This window comes from Lethenteron reissneri, chromosome 34, assembly GCF_015708825.2.
Source record: "Lethenteron reissneri isolate LAM-NWPU_2019-01 chromosome 34, ASM1570882v1, whole genome shotgun sequence".
In the NCBI taxonomy this organism is placed as follows: Eukaryota; Metazoa; Chordata; class Hyperoartia; order Petromyzontiformes; family Petromyzontidae; genus Lethenteron; species Lethenteron reissneri.
Window position 1 is genome coordinate 591,829 of NC_083812.1, and position 20,082 is coordinate 611,910.

General features: G+C 51.8%; 1 protein-coding gene across 1 annotated transcript; it reads left to right on the forward strand.

Moving 5' to 3' along the window:
- LOC133350514 (MOB kinase activator 1B) lies at positions 1-15,373 on the forward strand. Its single transcript, XM_061564872.1, has 6 exons — positions 1-204; positions 7,377-7,543; positions 9,729-9,822; positions 11,464-11,597; positions 12,289-12,452; positions 13,412-15,373. The coding sequence occupies exons 1-6, from the start codon at positions 191-193 to the stop codon at positions 13,487-13,489; spliced, it is 651 nt and encodes a 216-aa protein (XP_061420856.1). The 5' UTR covers positions 1-190; the 3' UTR covers positions 13,490-15,373.
- The last annotated feature ends 4,709 nt before the right edge of the window (positions 15,374-20,082 follow it).

Genomic DNA, 20,082 nt, shown 5'->3' on the forward strand with positions numbered 1-20,082 from the left:
CCCCTGTGTGTGTGTGAGTGTGTGCAGGTGTCTCCATCTCCTCCTCCTACTCCTCCATCTTCCCCGTCACCCAGGCTCACCGCCCGCCCGCCCGCCTGCCCCCGTCAGCCCCTCGCCGCCGTCGTCCGTGCCCCCTCCTCCGTCGTCCCCTCCCTTGAGCGACCAAAGCACAAGACGAGCAGCCGGCGCCATGAGCTTCCTATTGTGAGTTTCGTCTCCGCAAACACTCTGCAAAGCGACACGCATACACCGTGTGCCTGTGCCTAGCACTGGGCTTGGGCGAGACACGTCCTGCCGAGGAGATGCGGCGAGGCTGATGGTGAGCGGCAGGTCGGGGCTGTGGCGACAGGGATGGCAGCTCGAGGCGGAGAGAGGAAGGCGAGCGAGAGGGAACGACCTCCGGCGATGGAGCGACGAGATCGGCTGATGTGGAATACATCAGCCGATCGTCGTGTGGCAGCGCAGACAGAGAGTCGAAGGGTGGCAACGACTTGGCAAAGACGCCGCAATGGCTACTGCTGATGGTCCTTATCGCCCTGCGCACTGTACTCGCACTCCGTGTGTTGATGCGCGCTACGCGATGAAGATGAAAGCCGTCGCAGCATCACGAGGATGGAGGGAATTCACTCGGCAGTGGATAAACAGCTGCCGCTGCTGACGATACGAATCTTAGCACTAGTTAGCCGCGTATGTGATAATGTGAGTGTGCGAGATGGCGTGAAGACGGCAGTGAGATTAGCAATCGTCCCGCGAGCTTGAGGGAATGGGGGAAACGTGAGACGATGTCCATCCAGCAGTGGATGAGACGATGTCTCCTACTCATGACGATGCTGCTGATCGTGATACCCTCGTGAACACCCCCCCCCCCCGTGAACACCCCCCCCCCCGTGAACACCCCCCCCCGTGAACACCCCCCCCCGTGAACACCCCCCCCCGTGAACACCACCCCCCCGTGAACACCACCCACCCCCCGTGAACCCCCCCCCCCGTCAACACCCCCCCCGTGAACACCACCCCCCGTGAACACCACCCCCGTGAACACCCCCCCGTGAACACCCCCCCCCCGTGAACACCACCCTCGTGAAACCCCCCCGTGAACACCCCCCCCCCGTGAACACCCCCCCCCGTGAACACCACCCCCCGTGAACACCCCCCCCGTGAACACCCCCCCCGTGAACACCCCCCCCCCGTGAACACCACCCTCGTGAACACCACCCTCGTGAACACCCCCCCCGTGAACACCACCCTCGTGAACACCCCCTCCCCCGTGAACACCTCCCCCGTGAACACCACCCCGTGAACACCACCCTCGTGAACACCACCCTCGTGAACACCCCCCCCCCCCCGTGAACACCACCCTCGTGAAAACCCCCCCCCCCGTGAACACCCCCCCCCGTGAACACCACCCTCGTGAACACCACCCCCGTGAACACCACCCTCGTGAACACCCCCCCCCCCGTGAACACCACCCTCGTGAACACCCCCCCCCCCCCCCCCCCACGTGAACACCAACCCCCGTGAACACCACCCTCGTGACCACCCCCCCCCCTTGACACCACCCCCCCGTGAACACCCCCCCCGTGAACACCACCCTCGTGAACACCACCCTCGTGAACACCCCCCGTGAACACCACCCCCGTGAACACCACCCTCGTGAACACCCCCCCGTGAACACCACCCCCGTTGAACACCCACCCTCGTGAACACCCCCCCCCCCGTGAACACCACCCCCGTGAACACCCCCCCCCGTGAACCCCCCCCCCCGCCCCCCGGCCCCCCGTGAACACCCCCCCCCGTGAACACCCCCCCGTGAACACCACCCTCGTGAACACCACCCTCGTGAACACCACCCTCGTGAACACCACCCCCTCGTGAACACCACCCTCGTGAACACCCCCCCTCGTGAACACCCCCCTCGTGAACACCCCCCCCCGTGAACACCACCCTCGTAAACACCACCCCCTCGTGAACACCACCCTCGTGAACACCACCCTCGTGAACACCCCCCCGTGAACACCCCCCCCCCGTGAACACCACCCCCTCGTGAACACCCCCCCCCCCGTGAACACCACCCTCGTGAACACCACCCTCGTGAACACCACCCCCCGTGAACACCCCCCCCCCCCGTGAACACCACCCTCGTGAACACCACCCCCGTGAACACCACCCTCGTGAACACCACCCTCGTGAACACCACCCCCCGTGAACACCCCCCCCCCGTGAACACCACCCTCGTGAACACCACCCCCCGTGAACACCCCCCCCCCGTGAACACCACCCTCGTGAACACCACCCTCGTGAACACCACCCTCGTGAACACCACCCCCAGTGAACACCCCCCCCCCCCGTGAACACCACCCCCGTGAACACCCCCCCGTGAACACCCCCCCGTGAACACCACCCTCGTGAACACCACTCCCCGTGAACACCACCCTCGTGAACACCACCCTCGTGAACACCACCCCCGTGAACACCCCCCCCCGTGAACACCACCCTCGTGAACACCACCCTCGTGAACACCACCCTCGTGAACACCACCCCCCGTGAACACCACCCCCGTGAACACCCCCCTCGTGAACACCACCCTCGTGAACACCACCCCCCGTGAACACCCCCCCCGTGAACACCCCCATCGTGAACACCACCCCCCGTGAACACCACCCTCGTGAACACCACCCCCGTGAACACCCCCCTCGTGAACACCACCCTCGTGAACACCACCCCCCGTGAACACCACCCTCGTGAACACCACCCTCGTGAACACCACCCTCGTGAACACCACCCCCGTGAACACCCCCCCCGTGAACACCCCCCTCGTGAACACCACCCTCGTGAACACCACCCCCCGTGAACACCACCCTCGTGAACACCACCCCCGTGAACACCCCCCTCGTGAACACCACCCTCGTGAACACCACCCCCCGTGAACACCCCCCCCCCGTGAACACCCCCCTCGTGAACACCACCCCCCGTGAACACCACCCCCCGTGAACACCACCCCCGTGAACACCCCCCTCGTGAACACCACCCTCGTGAACACCACCCCCCGTGAACACCCTCGTGAACACCACCCTCGTGAACACCACCCCCCGTGAACACCACCCTCGTGAACACCACCCCCAGTGTCCCGGCCAGGACGAGCGCCATTGTGGTCCTCCCCTTCGTCCCCGCCGCACGGCGCGACGCAAAACGCCGGAGAGGAGACCCCCAACAACTCGCATCTAGCCCGGGCACGCACACATGTACACACATGTACACGGCACGCACACATGTACACGCACACATGTACACGGCACGCACACATGTACACACATGTACACGGCACGCACACATGTACACGGCACGCACACATGTACACACATGTACATGGCACGCACACATGTACACACATGTACACGGCACGCACACATGTACACGCACACATGTACACGGCACGCACACATGTACACACATGTACACGGCACGCACACATGTACACGCACACATGTACACGGCACGCACACATGTACACGGCACGCACACATGTACACACATGTACACGGCACGCACACATGTACACGCACACATGTACACGGCACGCACACATGTACACACATGTACACGGCACGCACACATGTACACACATGTACACGGCACGCACACATGTACACACATGTACACGGCACGCACACATGTACACACATGTACACGGCACGCACACATGTACACACATGTACACGGCACGCACACATGTACACGCACACATGTACACGGCACGCACACATGTACACACATGTACACGGCACGCACACATGTACACACATGTACACGGCACGCACACATGTACACACATGTACACGCACACATGTACACACATGTACACGGCACGCACACATGTACACGGCACGCACACATGTACACACATGTACACGGCACGCACACATGTACACGGCACGCACACATGTACACACATGTACACGGCACGCGCACATGTACACGGCACGCACACATGTACACACATGTACACGGCACGCACACATGGACACGGCACGCACACATGTACACACATGTACACGGCACGCACACATGTACACACATGTACACGGCACGCACACATGGACACGGCACGCACACATGTACACACATGTACACGGCACGCACACATGTACACGGCACGCACACATGTACACGTCCAGTGAATCATTAGCACGGTGAAACACTTCATCACGCGAAGCCGGACGGAGTTCGTGACTCAGGCTTTTATAGGGCCTTGGCATCGTCCTCGTGTGCGCAGTGATGACGGGTGGCTTCGTGGCGTCTTACTTGCTGACATCACACACGGCACATTTAACTTGAATGTTGCTTGTTTTACAATGTCAAGATTTTCCTGCGTTTTACATTTGCGAGGGTCGCCTACGCCGTTACCACTGTACCGTAGTCATGACATGGCTACAGTACAGGAGTGTAAGTTGATATCATCACCCATCAGCGGCCCAAGTGGGTCTCTCCCTGGCTAGTTGTGTCTAGATTGTAACGTCGGGGTTAGTACACAGACACGCTGTTGTAATTGCTCTTGTATTAGCAGACTGCCCGTGGAATGTCGCGATTCGTGTCGCCATCCACAGGACTTAATTTTCATCGGATGCAAACACGCGGAATTCTTGTTTACACAAACATGCAAATTAAACACGTGTACTCACGTACACGCATACTGTGCTTATACACGCATACTGTGCTTATACACGCATACTGTACTTGGCCATGGCTGATTGTGAAGACACAAATACAAAGATCCCCCGTATAGCCTTAAGATACTGTAGGGACAAGTGCTGTTAGCGAGCACCGATGAAGGCCGGCACGGCGCACGAGATGGTGGGTGGCCACTCCCTCGTGATGTTTAAAAATCGCACCAGGTACTCATTCGAGGCAGAGTCGACCTAGGGGAAGCCCAGGACCGGTTCATATAATCGTCACTTGTGTTGGCCGTGAGCTGGAATCGAACTCTGGTGGCCGGGTTGATATCGGATTGTGCGAACCGCTATCAACTACCGCTCCCCCTACATACACATACAGTAGACACGCACTAACACAGTTATTCAAGTACTCATACAGAGATTTGCATTATACATATACTCGCTTATATATCAGTATAAACATACATTGTTTTATACATGTAAATAAAAGCCCGTACACTAACTTGCTCATATACATACACAAATCTATATATCATGGGACCTCCTTTTCCCGTAACAAAATATGAGAATAGGTTTCCCCCGTTTTTATTGGCAACAAAACAGTTGTTAAGATGTTAAAACACCAAACTGAAACCTTTTACAAGGAATCTCGTGCGCCTTTTGGCGTCCTCTGGTCTCACACCGTTTGAGACGAGGCTCGAAAGAAAGCTGTCTCTGGTGTGGACCAATCGGTTTCAAAGACAATGCATATGTAAAATGTTTCAGTTTTGTGTTTTAACATCTAAACACATGTTTTGTTGTCAGAAAAAAGGGGAATACCTATTCTCAAAATCTTTATACTTTACATACGTAGGCCACTCTTGCTCATTCAGTTCTAACCTGGTTAAACCACAAACTTCACACACTCATGAACACAGTTTTGTGCCAATAGACGTACACATATACTGTACTTGTATACATGTACAGCACATGTACTCGTACAGAGCATACACAAGCTCGGATGGACAAACCAGTTATGGCACAAATGTGAACCTTATTTTTGTTCCTTAGCCCCCCCCCCCTTTGGCCCTCATAATTGTCTTGTGGGCTCATGGCATTTCCGCACAGGAATGGGAATCCTTTCTGAACGAGAGCGAACATGGAACCGTCATGGCTTGGTGCAATTGTCAGCAGTGGAAACCGACGTCGATTGATCCATTCATTCGGCAGTCCCTTATTTAAACAATGTTAGCACACTGGTGGGCAGTGCCCTGAGATAGAGGTCATGCTCACCATCGTTAAGCAAATATGCTGATGATTGTTAATGTATTACGATTATCAATGTTTCGAGGTACAAAACTGCTTAACTGCGGATTATTTTCCCCTGTTACCACACGCTATAGCTGATAAGATTTGGTTTTTAATATGCAGTGCAGTACTTACTGTACTTGTGAAATGTTATTGATGCATTCAAGTGTGGCATTTTGACATGAGTTTGACACAAAACACGCTGCTCAGGGTTGGTTAGTGCGTGTCATACCAGCAGAGTACGTTTTGTAATTTCCTGTAGAAATGACTGGTTCTCTGTGGGGGGGGGCTATGCTGCCCAGAACACACAGCTGAGGTCATGGAGAGTATGTCTCTTCCTGTTGTGGTGAACATTGTTTATATCAATAATGTACATTAGAAACAAAGATAAATGTTATTTTCACTGCAGTACTCAACAGAGCAGACTTCAGTCTGTGACGGCAGTATTTAGTCTAACGGCAGTGTTCAAATATGAGCGTTCCCACTTCCCCACAGGCTCAGCCCGTCGTATTTACCTACATCTTCCATCCACGTGTGAATTGGGTAATTACACGTGACTTGTCACTAGTGAACGTTGTCCTGGACTACAGGGAGGCACGACAAGCTCAGTGAGATGGCTTCGAAGAGTCTTGCACTGGAACAACATCTGTCATCCGAGCCATAATTTCCTGGGCAGTCCATTGTAATAAGTGGCGATATCATGACTCAAGCCAATAATTTTTTTTCTCAAATCCTAAGGCTCAAGCTTAAAGTCCGTGTAATACCACCCAACTCCCAGTCGACGCTACTTTCTCTCCCTCCCAGCCTTTACGGCGGGCTACTAGGGCACACGCAGTAGGGTCCCTTCGTGTATTTCTGATCAGTCGTCTTCTTTCCAATGCCTCTGGAACGATGCCTTCAGTCCACCTTTTCCATAAACGTCCTCTGCCTCTGTTGCCTTCAGCTATCATTGTCACTGATTTTGATGCAAATATGTTAGATGGCATTATTCTAACATGCCCGCACCACAGCAATATCAATTCTTCAGTTTGTATTATAGTTCTTTCCATTTTCAGTTAATGTCTTGATGAATGAATTCCTTATGTTGTCCAGTCTGGTGACAGCAAAATCACGTCATCCCCTTCACAACCAGTTTTCACATTGTAGGTCAAAACACACATCGTTTTGCTTCTTCCCTCGCACTGCTTGACTTTAGAGTTGCATCCCAAAGTTTTTACAACCTCGTTAAAATTCAATAAATGTATACATTTTTATTTTTTGCACATTTAACAGTGCTGTTTTTTTTAGTTGGCCTGTGCTTAAGCAATCGTGATGCCAAAAAGCATAAGCACGTATAATGTGGTGGCCTCGGATCAAACTATTGAGAACCTCCTGTGCTATAAGCCCTCTCCTTTCCATTTCTTCTGGCCCCTGCAGCAGCGGACGCTCGTCCAAAACATTCAAGCCGCGCAAGGCTCTGCCTGAGGGCTCACGCCAAGCGGAGCTGCTCAAGCACGCGGAGGCGACGCTGGGCTCTGGAAACCTGCGGCTCGCCGTCGCACTGCCCGAGGGAGAGGACCTCAACGAGTGGATCGCTGTCAACAGTAGGCCTTCCTCCGCGTGCCGGTGGTGATCGGAGGGATGCAGATCCACGGGGTCCCGTTCACGTGCATCGCGTGTTACGAGTTGCTTGAGAGTCCTGAGTTTGTTCGTAGTGAATAAATCTTCCTGAGCCCTGGGCCTTAAAGGAAGACGAAGTTCAAAGTAAAGCACCTGCATGTGTAGTCTTTCCAAGTTAGACTATTTGTGTCGAGCATGTCTTCTCGCAAGCTTTCGCCATAGAATACTGTGGGAATATTCAACTCCTCAAGATGCAGTAGTGAGTGGCCAGAACTTGATAGAAGAAATGCTCTACACTCGACTTAAACCGGAAGAACACATTTTGATTATGGTTGGCTCCGAAAACCTACATGTTAAACAGATGTTCCCTTCTAAATGCATGCCTAATATTGTGCTGGCCTAGCATGAATTGGAATATATTTTTTTTATTGTTGCTCATCAGTGATGTCACAGCATTGACGGTGTGTTAAAACTTTGGAGTGACATCTCTAGAGTGCCATAATGACACTCGCATTTGTAATTTTGAAGTATGCTAAGCCTTCAACGCACATTGCACAGTGTGGGACACAGAGCCTAGATATGCACAATATCCACAAGGGATATTTGTTTTTTGGGTTTTGTCTTGTAATAGTGGCTCTGAGACTGTAAATTGTAGTAGAACCTTGAGCTTAAATGGCCCATCCAGCCTGTCAACGTTTTCGCCAGTTTTCCCATCTCCATTTATATAAAAGGCAAAGTTGTGAATGTGTGTCTGTTCAAAATGTTTAGCGTACTTCCCGACATGCAACAAAATGCAAATTTGCCATGTGGGTACTTTCCAGACTGTACACCATGCAAAAATTAAAAAAATACACTTTTTTATTCTTTTGGGGGGGGGGGGGAGCTCAATATTGCATATATTTTTGCACGGCAAATGAGCTGTGACGTTAAATCTGTCACGTGACCCGCGTATGTGGAAGCGTAACGCATGTGTAGTGTAGCGGTTAGCGCGCTGCGCTACGAACCCGGCGACCCGATGTTCGATTCCCGCTCACGGCCACCACCACCAGTGACGATAATTTGAACCGGTCCTGGGCCTCCCCTAGGTCGACTCAGCCTCAAACGAGTAACTGTTGTGGTGTGGACATTGCCACTGGGGAGACAAAGGCGGCCGGGTGTGGTGAATCCAAGTCCCGGGCGAAGCCGGGTAGTACAGCTAGTTATATAATACACGTCTATAAAGAGACTGAGCACGTTTCCACACCCATGTTCATAAGAATACACACACGACAAGACAAGGATGCCTTTCATCGTTGTAACATCTTGGGCAAGTGCCAATTGAGTATCCGTTAAGGGGTTGGCATAGCACATGACACCGCAGCCGGCTCCGATTCCAAGCAAATGCAGAATGCCAAAGCCAGTCATGAGGAAGACATGCTGACACACGCGGGTGTGCGGAGACACGCACACTCTCATACACGCACACCCAACCGCGACCAAATTCCTGGCATCCAAAAATGTGGCAGCAAGCTGGACATAATTCGGCAGCAAGTCGCAACATTTGCATCCTCTTGCGAGACATGCAAACTCTCGTTGCCAACTGGGAAGCTTTCCTAATTGTGCACTTGCATGCGCACCTGGTGTTAATTACTGGAGAGCACGAGCCACTCGGCATTTAGAGAACGGGCGGCAGCTGCTGACGCTGGCCCTGGGTCCACGCCAGGCCGGCACGCTTGATTTGGCTCACAGCTGCAATGTCAGAAAGGTAAACACACGGCTGGAAGTGGCTGCACGGTTCACTGGTGTCCCCGGGGCCTGTTGCGTTGCGGCATGTCGGCCCAACCCACTGCCACCCAGCCCTATGACCACCTACCCATAGCTCTGATGAAGAATTCATGTCTCGCTGAATATTTCATGGGTCGCTGGCAGACAGACTAGAGTAGGTCGCAAGTGACGCGTATCTAAAGCTGTTGTGAGAGGTATACTTGATGTGTGCTGGATGTGGAAATAATTTATGGGGCACCAACCCAAACAAACCTGGCTTCGATCGTGGAGGTTCGACGATGTTGAACCTCTTAATAACGGCAACTCCAGCATCACGCCTCGCCATCGTGGATTTTGTCTGCTCGCTCTGATGGTGGTTTCATTTCTACTTTTTTTGTTTCTTTCCTGTTCTGTGTCTTTTCACAGCCGTGGACTTTTTCAACCAAATAAATATGCTCTTTGGAACTATCGCCGAGTTCTGCACAGAGCAGAGTTGTCCGGTTATGTCTGCAGGGCCCAAGTGAGTGCCACCCCTCCTTCACTAACACAAGTTAACAGCACAGTTCAGAGATAGCTCGACGGTCCGTAGCGAAGACCGGTGTTTTTTTTATATTTCATAGTGACCTTGTGGGTAATATTTGAAGCTTGTGACCAAATCACCCGGAATGCTTCCGATCTTGTCAGATCTCACAAGTTCTCAAGTTAAGCAGGGTTGAGCTTTGATAGCGCTTAGATAGGGTGCCAACCACCCACTAGCGAGTGGTCATAGCGATTGTATAGGGGCTATGTGGTGGGCGGTAGAGGGAAATGCAGCAACATTAATAGTTGTGCTGTACTTCTGCGTATCCACATCTCTGCTCTGAACCAACCCACATTGACTGGCGTGGTCAAGTAAGGTCAACCCACACAGGTAGGGGAGGACCTAATCCTGCAATGGATTGGCGGGAGTGCTGTACGCGCACACATTAGAAAGTTAAGGTTTAGACTTTAGCGAACACCGTATTGCCACTGCCTACTACTACTATTAATATGTTACCAGGTAAGGCCCACTGAGCTGTACAGCTCTTTTTCAGAAGCGACCTGACAACATAGCTCAACCAAGGGGCTTATCATGTGGAAATTGATAGCAGCCAAATACTCTAAATGTTGAGGGAAAAAACCAGCACTAGCCAGCCACTGCCACAGGAGCAACGGAGACTGCTTTGTTCCAGATAATGCTTCCAATCCATTGTTTGTAACATAGAATGTCCAAGGATGCAGGCCGACAAGTGCGTTTATTATTAAAAGCGCCGTCAGTATTCGAAGTCTGTGGGCAAGGGTTGATAGCTTAATCACGAGCATGGTGACAGGTGCGCACTAGCCAAATCCTGTAACTCCATTTGTCGCAAGGTCAGAGCGTGGGCTAAGGGGAAACTACTGTACGGGTATTTCGCATGTTTTTAGTTTCTGCGCAAGCAGCAGTCACATGACTTCCTGTAAACAGCTGTGACGTTTCTCCTTGAGGTTAGCTTCTCGCCATGGCGATAACACAAGGCCTGCCTGCCTGCCGCTTCCTTGTTCGTCGCTGTCAGCGTTTTACATAGCAACCAACGTGGCCTCCTGCTACCTTTTTGTCCCGGCTCTGTACGAGACACAGACGAGCACGATAAACAGAGACGGCAAGTGCAAACTTAATGTTGGCGATGAATCATTCCCATCTGTTCCAATATTAGAGAGACCTCCACTTTCGTTGTTAACTCTGCCTTGCAATAACACATTGGCTGGAGCAGTGCCATGGTAGTTAACGCATTGCGCTCTGAGCTGGGCAAACCCGAATTCGACTCCCGGCCAGTGCTATCATCACTTCACATCAAGGTGAGTTATATCCGAACTAGTCCTGGGTATCAGCTCCCCATGCCAGTTTGTATTATTTATCGTACCTTTAATGATTTTGTGAGTTAACATATTGGTCTTGTACCTTAATTTAGACAGAGGCCAATTTTGAACAAGGTTGTAAGAACCCTTAGACAGACACCCTAACCCTGTAGAGTAAGCTGACCCCACGGGGAGGGGGGAGTCATTGCTTCGATATCATTTTTTACCGCTATGTTCAAATAATATGTAGTATACTGACACCTGCGGTCCAAATTCTATGGGGTCAACAATACGACATCTCCGGCAGGTACGAGTACCACTGGGCCGACGGCACAAACATCAAGCGCCCCATCAAGTGCTCGGCGCCCAAGTACATCGACTACCTCATGACATGGGTGCAGGACCAGCTGGACGATGAGGCGCTCTTCCCCAGCAAGATCGGTGAGCCGCCGCCGCCACCCCCCTCTGATTCCCAGAGGGAAAGGGCGGTATAGGAACTTCATGCTCCCTTTATAGTGTAAACAATTAAGAGTATTAATTCGATTGTTTACAGATACATTTTGGGCTGAGGCATGGGTAGAGAAGTTTAAAATGTTATATTTGGTTAAGACCATTGACTCGTTCATTAAGCCACATTATCTTACCCCTGACAATACCCAAACCCCACGAACCTGCTACACAATTTGCCCGTCATCACAAATATTCTTACACTACAAGTCGGACATGACAATCATTTGGTTGACTTGCTGTATCTTTTAGGGTCTAACGATCAAAACAATTTACTTCAAGAGTCACGCTCCACAACTTTGAAATTAGGCATTACAACGTTGTATTCGATATTTTAAAATATACATTTTACAACAATCTTAGTAAGTCTGACTTCCCAAACAAAAAATAATATATTGTTTATAAAATCTTGTCACAGTAATCATATTTATTGTTTTATCCCAGATCTGACTCTGTGTCACTCGCTGGAGGTTGTGTGAAACTTAAACTACTTAGTCTTGTGTCTCCGCCTAGACGTTGCGACATGAGAACATTTTCTATTGCTACTACCCGGCCACCCTGCGCACCCTGACCAACTTCCAACAAAGTCCGCCCTCACCTGACCCACGTCCCCACCCGCCCGCAGGTGTGCCCTTTCCCAAGAACTTCCTGTCGGTGGCCAAGATGATCCTGCGGCGGCTGTTCCGCGTGTACGCTCACGTGTACCACCAGCACTTCGGCATCGTCACGCAGCTGCAAGAAGAGGCGCACCTCAACACCTCCTTCAAGCACTTCATCTACTTTGTGCAGGTGGTGTCCCCTTTGCCCGTCCTGCTTTGCACGTTCCACCGCCACCCACACCACCTCGGAGGAACGGCATGCGTGTCGTCCTTCGGGAGAGACGTCGTAAACAATGCTGCGTATTTGCCGGGCTGCTTTATGGCGGCGTTTTGCAAATACCGTCCCCGAAACATTTTCTCTATGGTGCGGCGCTCCGTGGTTACCGACCGTCGGGGGCATGCAATGTGCAAGTGGATTAATTGGCATAGGAGTGGGAATGGTCATCATGCATGGGCTGAGTGTGGGAAAGGGGTGGGGAGGGGTCACTCCTTGGAGTTGAGAAACACTGACTGTTCAGGAGGACCTCTTCTTAAAAATAAATATTGACCTTAAATCTTGACTTAAAGCTTTCGGGACTGCAGGAATTCATCTTCTTTGGGTCTTTCGGTAAAGTCACGGAGCAACAAAAGCGGTCGATGACGACCTCTTTTGTTGCGATCGAAACGTCGTAGTTTTTTGTTATTTTCTAAGAACCTATCCATGTGACTTTACCGAAAGACCCAAAAAATATCAATATTGACCTTATTTATTTGGCCGTTCACCTGTAAGTGGACTCATTTGATGTCTAGACTTTGGGTAAAGCAGGATAGAGCAAGAAGGATGCTACGGCTATTTGCTTTTTGTTGTTGTTGAGACTCCGCATCAACGGCAGTCACGAGACTTCTGAAAAACGGCCGTGGTATTTATTCTGCAAAGTTGCTCCGAGGTCAGCCTCTGTGTTTCCACAAGGGCACCGGGCCTGCGGCACCGCACGGTTTAAATTTCCACCTCTGCCCCACGGAAACCAGCACGGCCAAGTGAAGCGCCCTCCGTTGAACATCAGCTAGGGGAAGTACGACCGGTCTGCTACAACCACCGTAACCCGCTCCTCCCCCCCCAACCCCTCCCATCCCCTCCCCTACTGCGCACCATCTCATCCTCTTCCTAAGGAGTTCAACTTGATCGATCGGAGGGAGCTGGCGCCGCTGCAGGACCTCATTGAGCGTCTCACCGCCAAGGACAGATAGACGGATCGCACGGCTCTCGCCTCGGTCACCGCCACCGTCCGTCGCCGACAAAACCACCGCCCGTCGCCGGCCACGACGAAAGCCCCGGAGTGAACGATCCACGGCGCGTGCGGTTGAAGCAGCAATACCCGAGGGGGGGCGGCGGCGGCGTCATTGCGGAGACGGCGCCACCGGTGCGGGCGACGCATTCCTCCTTTCCTCTCCCGCCCACACGGAGCTCCCATCGCCCCCACCCTGAAACGTTCCGATCCTCTTTCCGTTGTACAGAGTCCTATGTACCAGGTGACCCAACCAGTTGTGCGAGCAGAGGTGTACTGGGGGATTTTATTGTAATTGTTTTCGATTTTATCTTTATTTTTTTTGGTTAGCTTCATTGCTTTGTTTAAATTGCATAATGATTTTATGGCCAGGATCTGTAACAAAAAAAATCCTCGATTTCGTTGGAAAGTAAGAGTTTTGACGTACCACATGAAGGTGAAAGGACAGTGTGTTCATCGTTATTCGTTTTATTTTTTACCATTAATATATTTTAACAATATTTCACTTATTTTAGTTGATGGTAATGTTATGAACAAAGATATACCTAGTTTTAGCAGGCTTTTACGTTTTAGTGCATGTGTGTAGGAAGCTTTGAGCTCACCTCGGATGTGTGGCGATACAGGCGTGCTTGCGTGTGATGTCGTACGACATTGTTAGCGTTTATCGATCGACATTGTCCATTTTCAGCGGAGTGAGGGTGGAAAAAAAGTGCCTTTCTTGCCGGGTCGACGCGCCCGTTGACGTCTCCCACGACTGCGGAGAACGATGCGCAGTAGCCCACATTTGCGGTGCAGATGCTAAAAGGCCTTGTAAACACCTGTACTCGCACAGTTGCATCCAGAAATGTGTTTCAGGAGTCTCAGTTTTGTGCCGGCTTGACAATGATGGGCCGAACACAATGCTGCCTCCTTGACAAACGTTGCCCTGATTTTAAACTGGGGTCAAAAAACTTCAGATGACAATTTGATGGAAGGAACACGGATTGCTTGCAAATTAAAATCGCAAAGCCTCGTGGAAGGCAAACACATTTATGGATGAAAACACAGTTTGTCAGTGTTCTGAACCTTTTAGTGTCACAAGTAAACGCATCTGGAAGACATCGACGTGCGATTTGGCAGGTCTGGGTGTACAATTGGGACACAGAAAACTTTAGCGCTTGGTCGGTCGGTTAGTCCCCCCCCCCCCGCCTGACGTTCCACATTGCTGCCTGTCGTTCGTGACAGCGCTGCCATAAACTTTACTGCGGAGACATTTCCCCGGCACCGTCCCCTGCCTGGGCCGCTCGTCGGGGTCTCTGCTCGAGTTGCACCACTGCCTGTGCAGTTTCTTTTTGCGGTTGAATAATGCCGGTCTGGCCCACCAGCACCAGTACAGCTTGTGTTTTTTTGGGACGTAGGCTTTTTCATGGGATATTACAATTTTAATTGACTCGTGCGCTCTATAGGTTAACTTTTAGCGTTATGAAGGTCATCAAGCATCGGTTAAAACAGTGTTTTGCTCGGATTTGTTAACAACTGCCTTAACCTTGGGGGTGCGTGAAGGAGTTTTTCATTGAACTCATTCGGGCAAAGCAGTTCCTAACAAAGCGCGTTATTAACTCGTAGGAGGAGTCGTTTGCTCGCTTAAGGATTGCTCGTGGATTGTACGAGGCTCACATGAACACGTGACTGCATGCAGCCCCAAAAACCCGGGGGGTCAGATCCACACCCTCCCGGATGAGCCCAGGGTTTTCCTGGGCACGACCACATGGGGGTATGATTTTTTTTATAAGCGTCGTTTTCCGTTCCTAAAGAAATACATTTTGAGTTCGTTTTAAGAGTAAAATAAAATGCGGTGCGAACTGAACGTTTCCCGCCCGTTCATTTTGTGTGTGTGTGGGTGCATGCGTGGGTGGGTGGCGTGTGGGGGTGGGTGGTGTCTGCGCGTGTGGGTTCGTGCATCAAGTCCGTGCTTGTTTCAGTGCCGCCAGCATTCTGAGTCGGCAGGTTGCTGTCAATACAAAAGCGGAAAATGGAAAGAGGATTGAGAATGTGGGGAGTGGCAAAGAGGGTGGGGCACCAGGAGACAACTGAATAGTTCAGCAGTTCCACTGCTGGATTATGTTTTCCGCTTGACGACCGCTTGTGTGGCGATCGAAACGTGATTTATTTTATTTTATACCTACGTGACTTTACCAAAAGAACCAAAGAGTATGAATAGCAGCCCTCATATGCCGTATCCTCACCACTCTCCCCTACTCCACATCTGTCGCGCTGCCAAACCCAAGATTTACTGTTTGTGTTTAGTGCCCAAACACTTGCGCTTGTTTACCCAGAAAAGCCTCACTGATTCTCATCTGCCAAGTTTTCGAAGCAGGGATTATGATTGCTATGTATATTCCAATGGAGTACTTTATGGGTAATTTTTCAATTTGGACCATGACACCAGCATCAAATCGCCTACTCTTGCGAGTGACATCACAGGATCTTTCACGTCCTCTGAAGTGGACGGCACGCAGTAGTTTATGGTTAATACACCGATAGTATTAGTCGAGGCAGCCTCTGAGTTCGAACCGCAAATCTCTTGCAACAAGCGGCGAGCGAACTCACTCCTGTACCGCAAGTCTGTCCGAGAAATGACTGCTGTGGGGTCGTGGAGAGCTCGCTGGACTTGTAATCCAAAGGTCACCAGGTCAGTTCGCCGTCCTGCAGCAAGAGGTCAACGGTGCAGCCAGTCTCCTCTCGCCTGGCCACTCGGCAGTTGATCGGCAGGTCATGTGTGGTGGGGTAAAGTGTGGGTAAATCTTGACTTAAAGCTTTCGTGACTGCAGGCATTCATATTCTTTGGGTCTTTCGGGAAAGCCACGAAGATCGGTCACTCGCCACTGATGTCATCTTCGTTGAGTGTGAACACGCGGGTCGACGGATGGGTCCGTCAAGTGAACATTCAGAGACAGCATCATAGCTCAAAGGATTTCTTCCGGTCTGAATATAGATTTTGATCTTTTCTGATTAAGCCACTCTAGGCTTCAAATGTAAGTTGCAATGTCTGAACACGTGGGATTGCGTACAGTACACAGTACAAAACAATCATGTGCAGTACGCAGATCAATTGGTGATGCTGCTTAACAATGTAAATTGCCATAAAATGGTTTCAAATAATATATAATCGATCATATATACCGAAAGACCCAAAGAATATCATATAATCGGTGACGTTTCAGGAAATATCCCTTCATGGCACATGCATGGCGAAGAGACCGGTGGGTGTGTCAGAGTGAGAGATTGCAGCACACACGATGGGGCCTGATGAAAATGACACGTCCTCGCCGAGTTTAGAACGTGGCCCTGTCCGTGCAGTGCACGGCGCGGGACGGCGGGAGGCAGCAGCGAGCTGGAGAGGGCCGCGCCCCTTGGGGCTGGGTGGGGTGGGGGCTGGGTGAGGTGGGGGCTGGGTGGGCTGGGTGGGCTGGGTGGGGGGGGGGGGCTGGGTGGGGTGGGGGCTGGGTGGGGGGGGGCTTTAATTACCGGACTCGCGTTCATTTGTGTCCGGCCACTCGGGTCAACAAACGGATGTGTTTGACACGTGGCGAATGTAGCGGGCCTTATCATGGCTGGGGGTGTCCGCGTGCTAACTCGTTACAAATGAATGGTAAACATTGACTCTTCTTGCGTGCTTTGATGCTGGTCCTTTTGTTAAAATCCATGTTCACCGTAAGGGGCCGTGCAAAAATGACGTCACGCCATTTTGGATCTCCCCCCCCTCGTCACACGCGTCACAAAGTCAGACCCCCCCCCTCAAATATGACGTCACAAAGCTCTACCCCCCCCCCCCCAAATAAAACATGCTTCAAATCGCTTTAAACTAGTCATTGTAGTGCGTATTTAATGTACCGCTGCACTGATGTCGGAGAAAAATTTATTAAAAAGTCTATTTCATTAAGTAGAACGTGTTGTATATATTTATTTAAAGTTGCGCATTTTGATGTGACGTCACATTTCTGACACCCCCCCCCCACCTCGTCACAAATGTCTGACCCCCCCCCCCAGGTGCGTGACGTCATTTATGGACAGCCCCTAAAATGTGAAATGCTTCCGATGACAGGACGGCAAACTTTCCTGCAATCTCAAGCAGGACTTTTAAAGAGCCTATCTATCACTTGGATGAAGTGAATGTTTCCCCAAGAAGTCGATGTCCGTTTGAGCCGCCCGCGGGTGTCTCCTCGTGCGCTGCGAACCGCTGAGCAGGCAGTCGGCAGGGTCGGCGGATCACGCACATGTTGCCAAAGTCCCTTCCCAGAGAAACCCCGCGAGTGCCACGGGGCAATGTTCTATCCCCACACAGCTGGCGGGGAGTCCGTTTGGGTCACTGGTTCCTCCTGGCGAGCCAGGGTGGGACACCTCGACACAAGTGTAATCCGCCAACCCCATGATGAGGTTGCCACCTGGCAACCCTTTAGCATAATGCACTGAGAGTTGCTCTCCTGCCACGGAGATATTCTTCTTCGCATAAAGTCCCATGTTTTGAGATCTCAGAGATGGCAAGCCGAGATGATGATGCTGTTGAAGCAGCCGTCTCTCGTTCCCAATGTCCCTCGCGCTCCATCTCCTCCGCGCGTTCAGCAGTTTGATGGACACGATGCAGTGTTGGGTGCAGACTAATTTCCGCATGGAATGGGTAGGCACATTACAAATAGCCGACAGCCCACGGCGATACATATACAGTGGATGTGGTGTGCTGGGTGCAGTCATAATCCATGGTCGAGGTCTAGAAGCAGAGAGATTCCAGCCCCGCGCGTGGAGACAGCAGTGGGGAGCATCGAGTCGCGGCCGCCTCCACCCTGACCTGACCACGTGCGATTGTCACTGTGAAGCCAATGCGATCGGACTTCGTTAAGTGGTCATCACGCAATCATTCAATTTAGTAGCGACTCTTCCGTGCAGTTAGGTTGTCGTAAAGTACATTGAGTCTCTATGAGCAAGTGAGAACCCGTGAGCAGTCTCGTTTCCCAAGAAGGGCATGGGTGTGTGCGTGGCAGTCCAAGAACGTGGATGTTTGCATCTCTTTTGCATGTTGCCGTGCTGTGATAACCACGTGTTCTTGTGCTCCTGTTTGTGCTTTTCGGTAGTATGCGTATGACCAGCTCAGGTTTGGCAGCAGAGGTCTCACTCCGAATCAGTTGGGCGGCTTTATATTTTAATCAGCTGCGTAATGCTGTGTGGAAGTTACCTGGTCTGTCGCCCCACACGAAGCTCTGCGTCTTCTCGATCACAACCTTGCTCTCCCTTCTCTTTTCTGGGGTCACTTGGAACCCTCCAATTGGAATATTTGCACTGGTTTGAAATCTTCAGGCTGGCCTGCCTACGATCAATCCTAGGTTGAACCAGGCTGAATTGTGTGAGCTCACGAATTCTTGGAAGGCCTGGACACATTCCCATTAGTGAGCTCCTCCGGCGGGCAAGGCTGCGTTGGCTGGGTCATGTAGCACGCATGCCCAGCCACCGCATGCCCAAGTAGCTTCTGTTTGGCCGCATAAAGGGGCTAAACGAGAACAACACGGGCTGGAAAAGAGATGGACTGATGCGGTAGATGATGTGGAGCCGAGTGGACTTGCCGATGACTGGTATCAGCGGTTTCAAGATTGGCATCTATGGAGGAGGCTCGTGAAGGACTCTGCTACTGGGCAATTAGAGGCAGTCGCCCTCCAACTGCAGAGGAGATTATCGACGCTCACGAGGGCAGCGCCAGGCGGCTAAAATTCTGCAAGTTGGCACAGTGGGGGGCACAGGTTTAGTATCTGCCAGTCATCCGAGTCGGTCAACCTATGGCACCTGGATTTGTCACATGACCTCCTGTTAGCCAGGCTTCAACATTTCACGTGGCCTCCGCATACACCTAGCCTGGCACAAGCACCGTGGTGACGCCACCAGAACTTAGTGGCCAATGGCGGCTGTTGTTGTGGGGAGCGGTCGTGTAGTTAGGGTGCTGCGCTTCGAACCCGGCTACCAGAGCTCGATTCCAGATTACGGCCAACACGAATGTCAAATATGTGAATCAGTCCTGTGGTTCCTCTAGGTCGACTCAGCCTCAAATCAGGAATTGGTGCGGTGTGTAAACATCAGCACTGGGGAGGAAGTGAGTATGCGTGTGTCCCTTGCCGCATAGACACACCCCGTACAACCTTAACAGACTGTTGGGGCAAATGCTGTTAGCGAGCACCTATTAAGGCAGACACGACACACAAGCGTGGGTGGCCAGAACCACACCCGACCGCCTTTGTTTCACTGATTGTGTTTATACACCGCACCAGGTACCCATTTAAGGTTGAGTCGACCTCTATAGGGAGGGGCCCAAGGACCGGTTCAGATATTCGTCACGGATGTCGGCTGTGAGTGGGAATCGAACTCCTATCACCACTGTGTTTGTAGCGCACTGCACTAACGACGACCGCTCCCCACACACGCACAAATCCTCTCACATTCTCTCCCACACTCCATACAGCGCACACATCGAAGACCGCGCGCACACCGCGACACACGCCCAGCCAGTACAAACGCACGGTGGTGTGGCCGCAG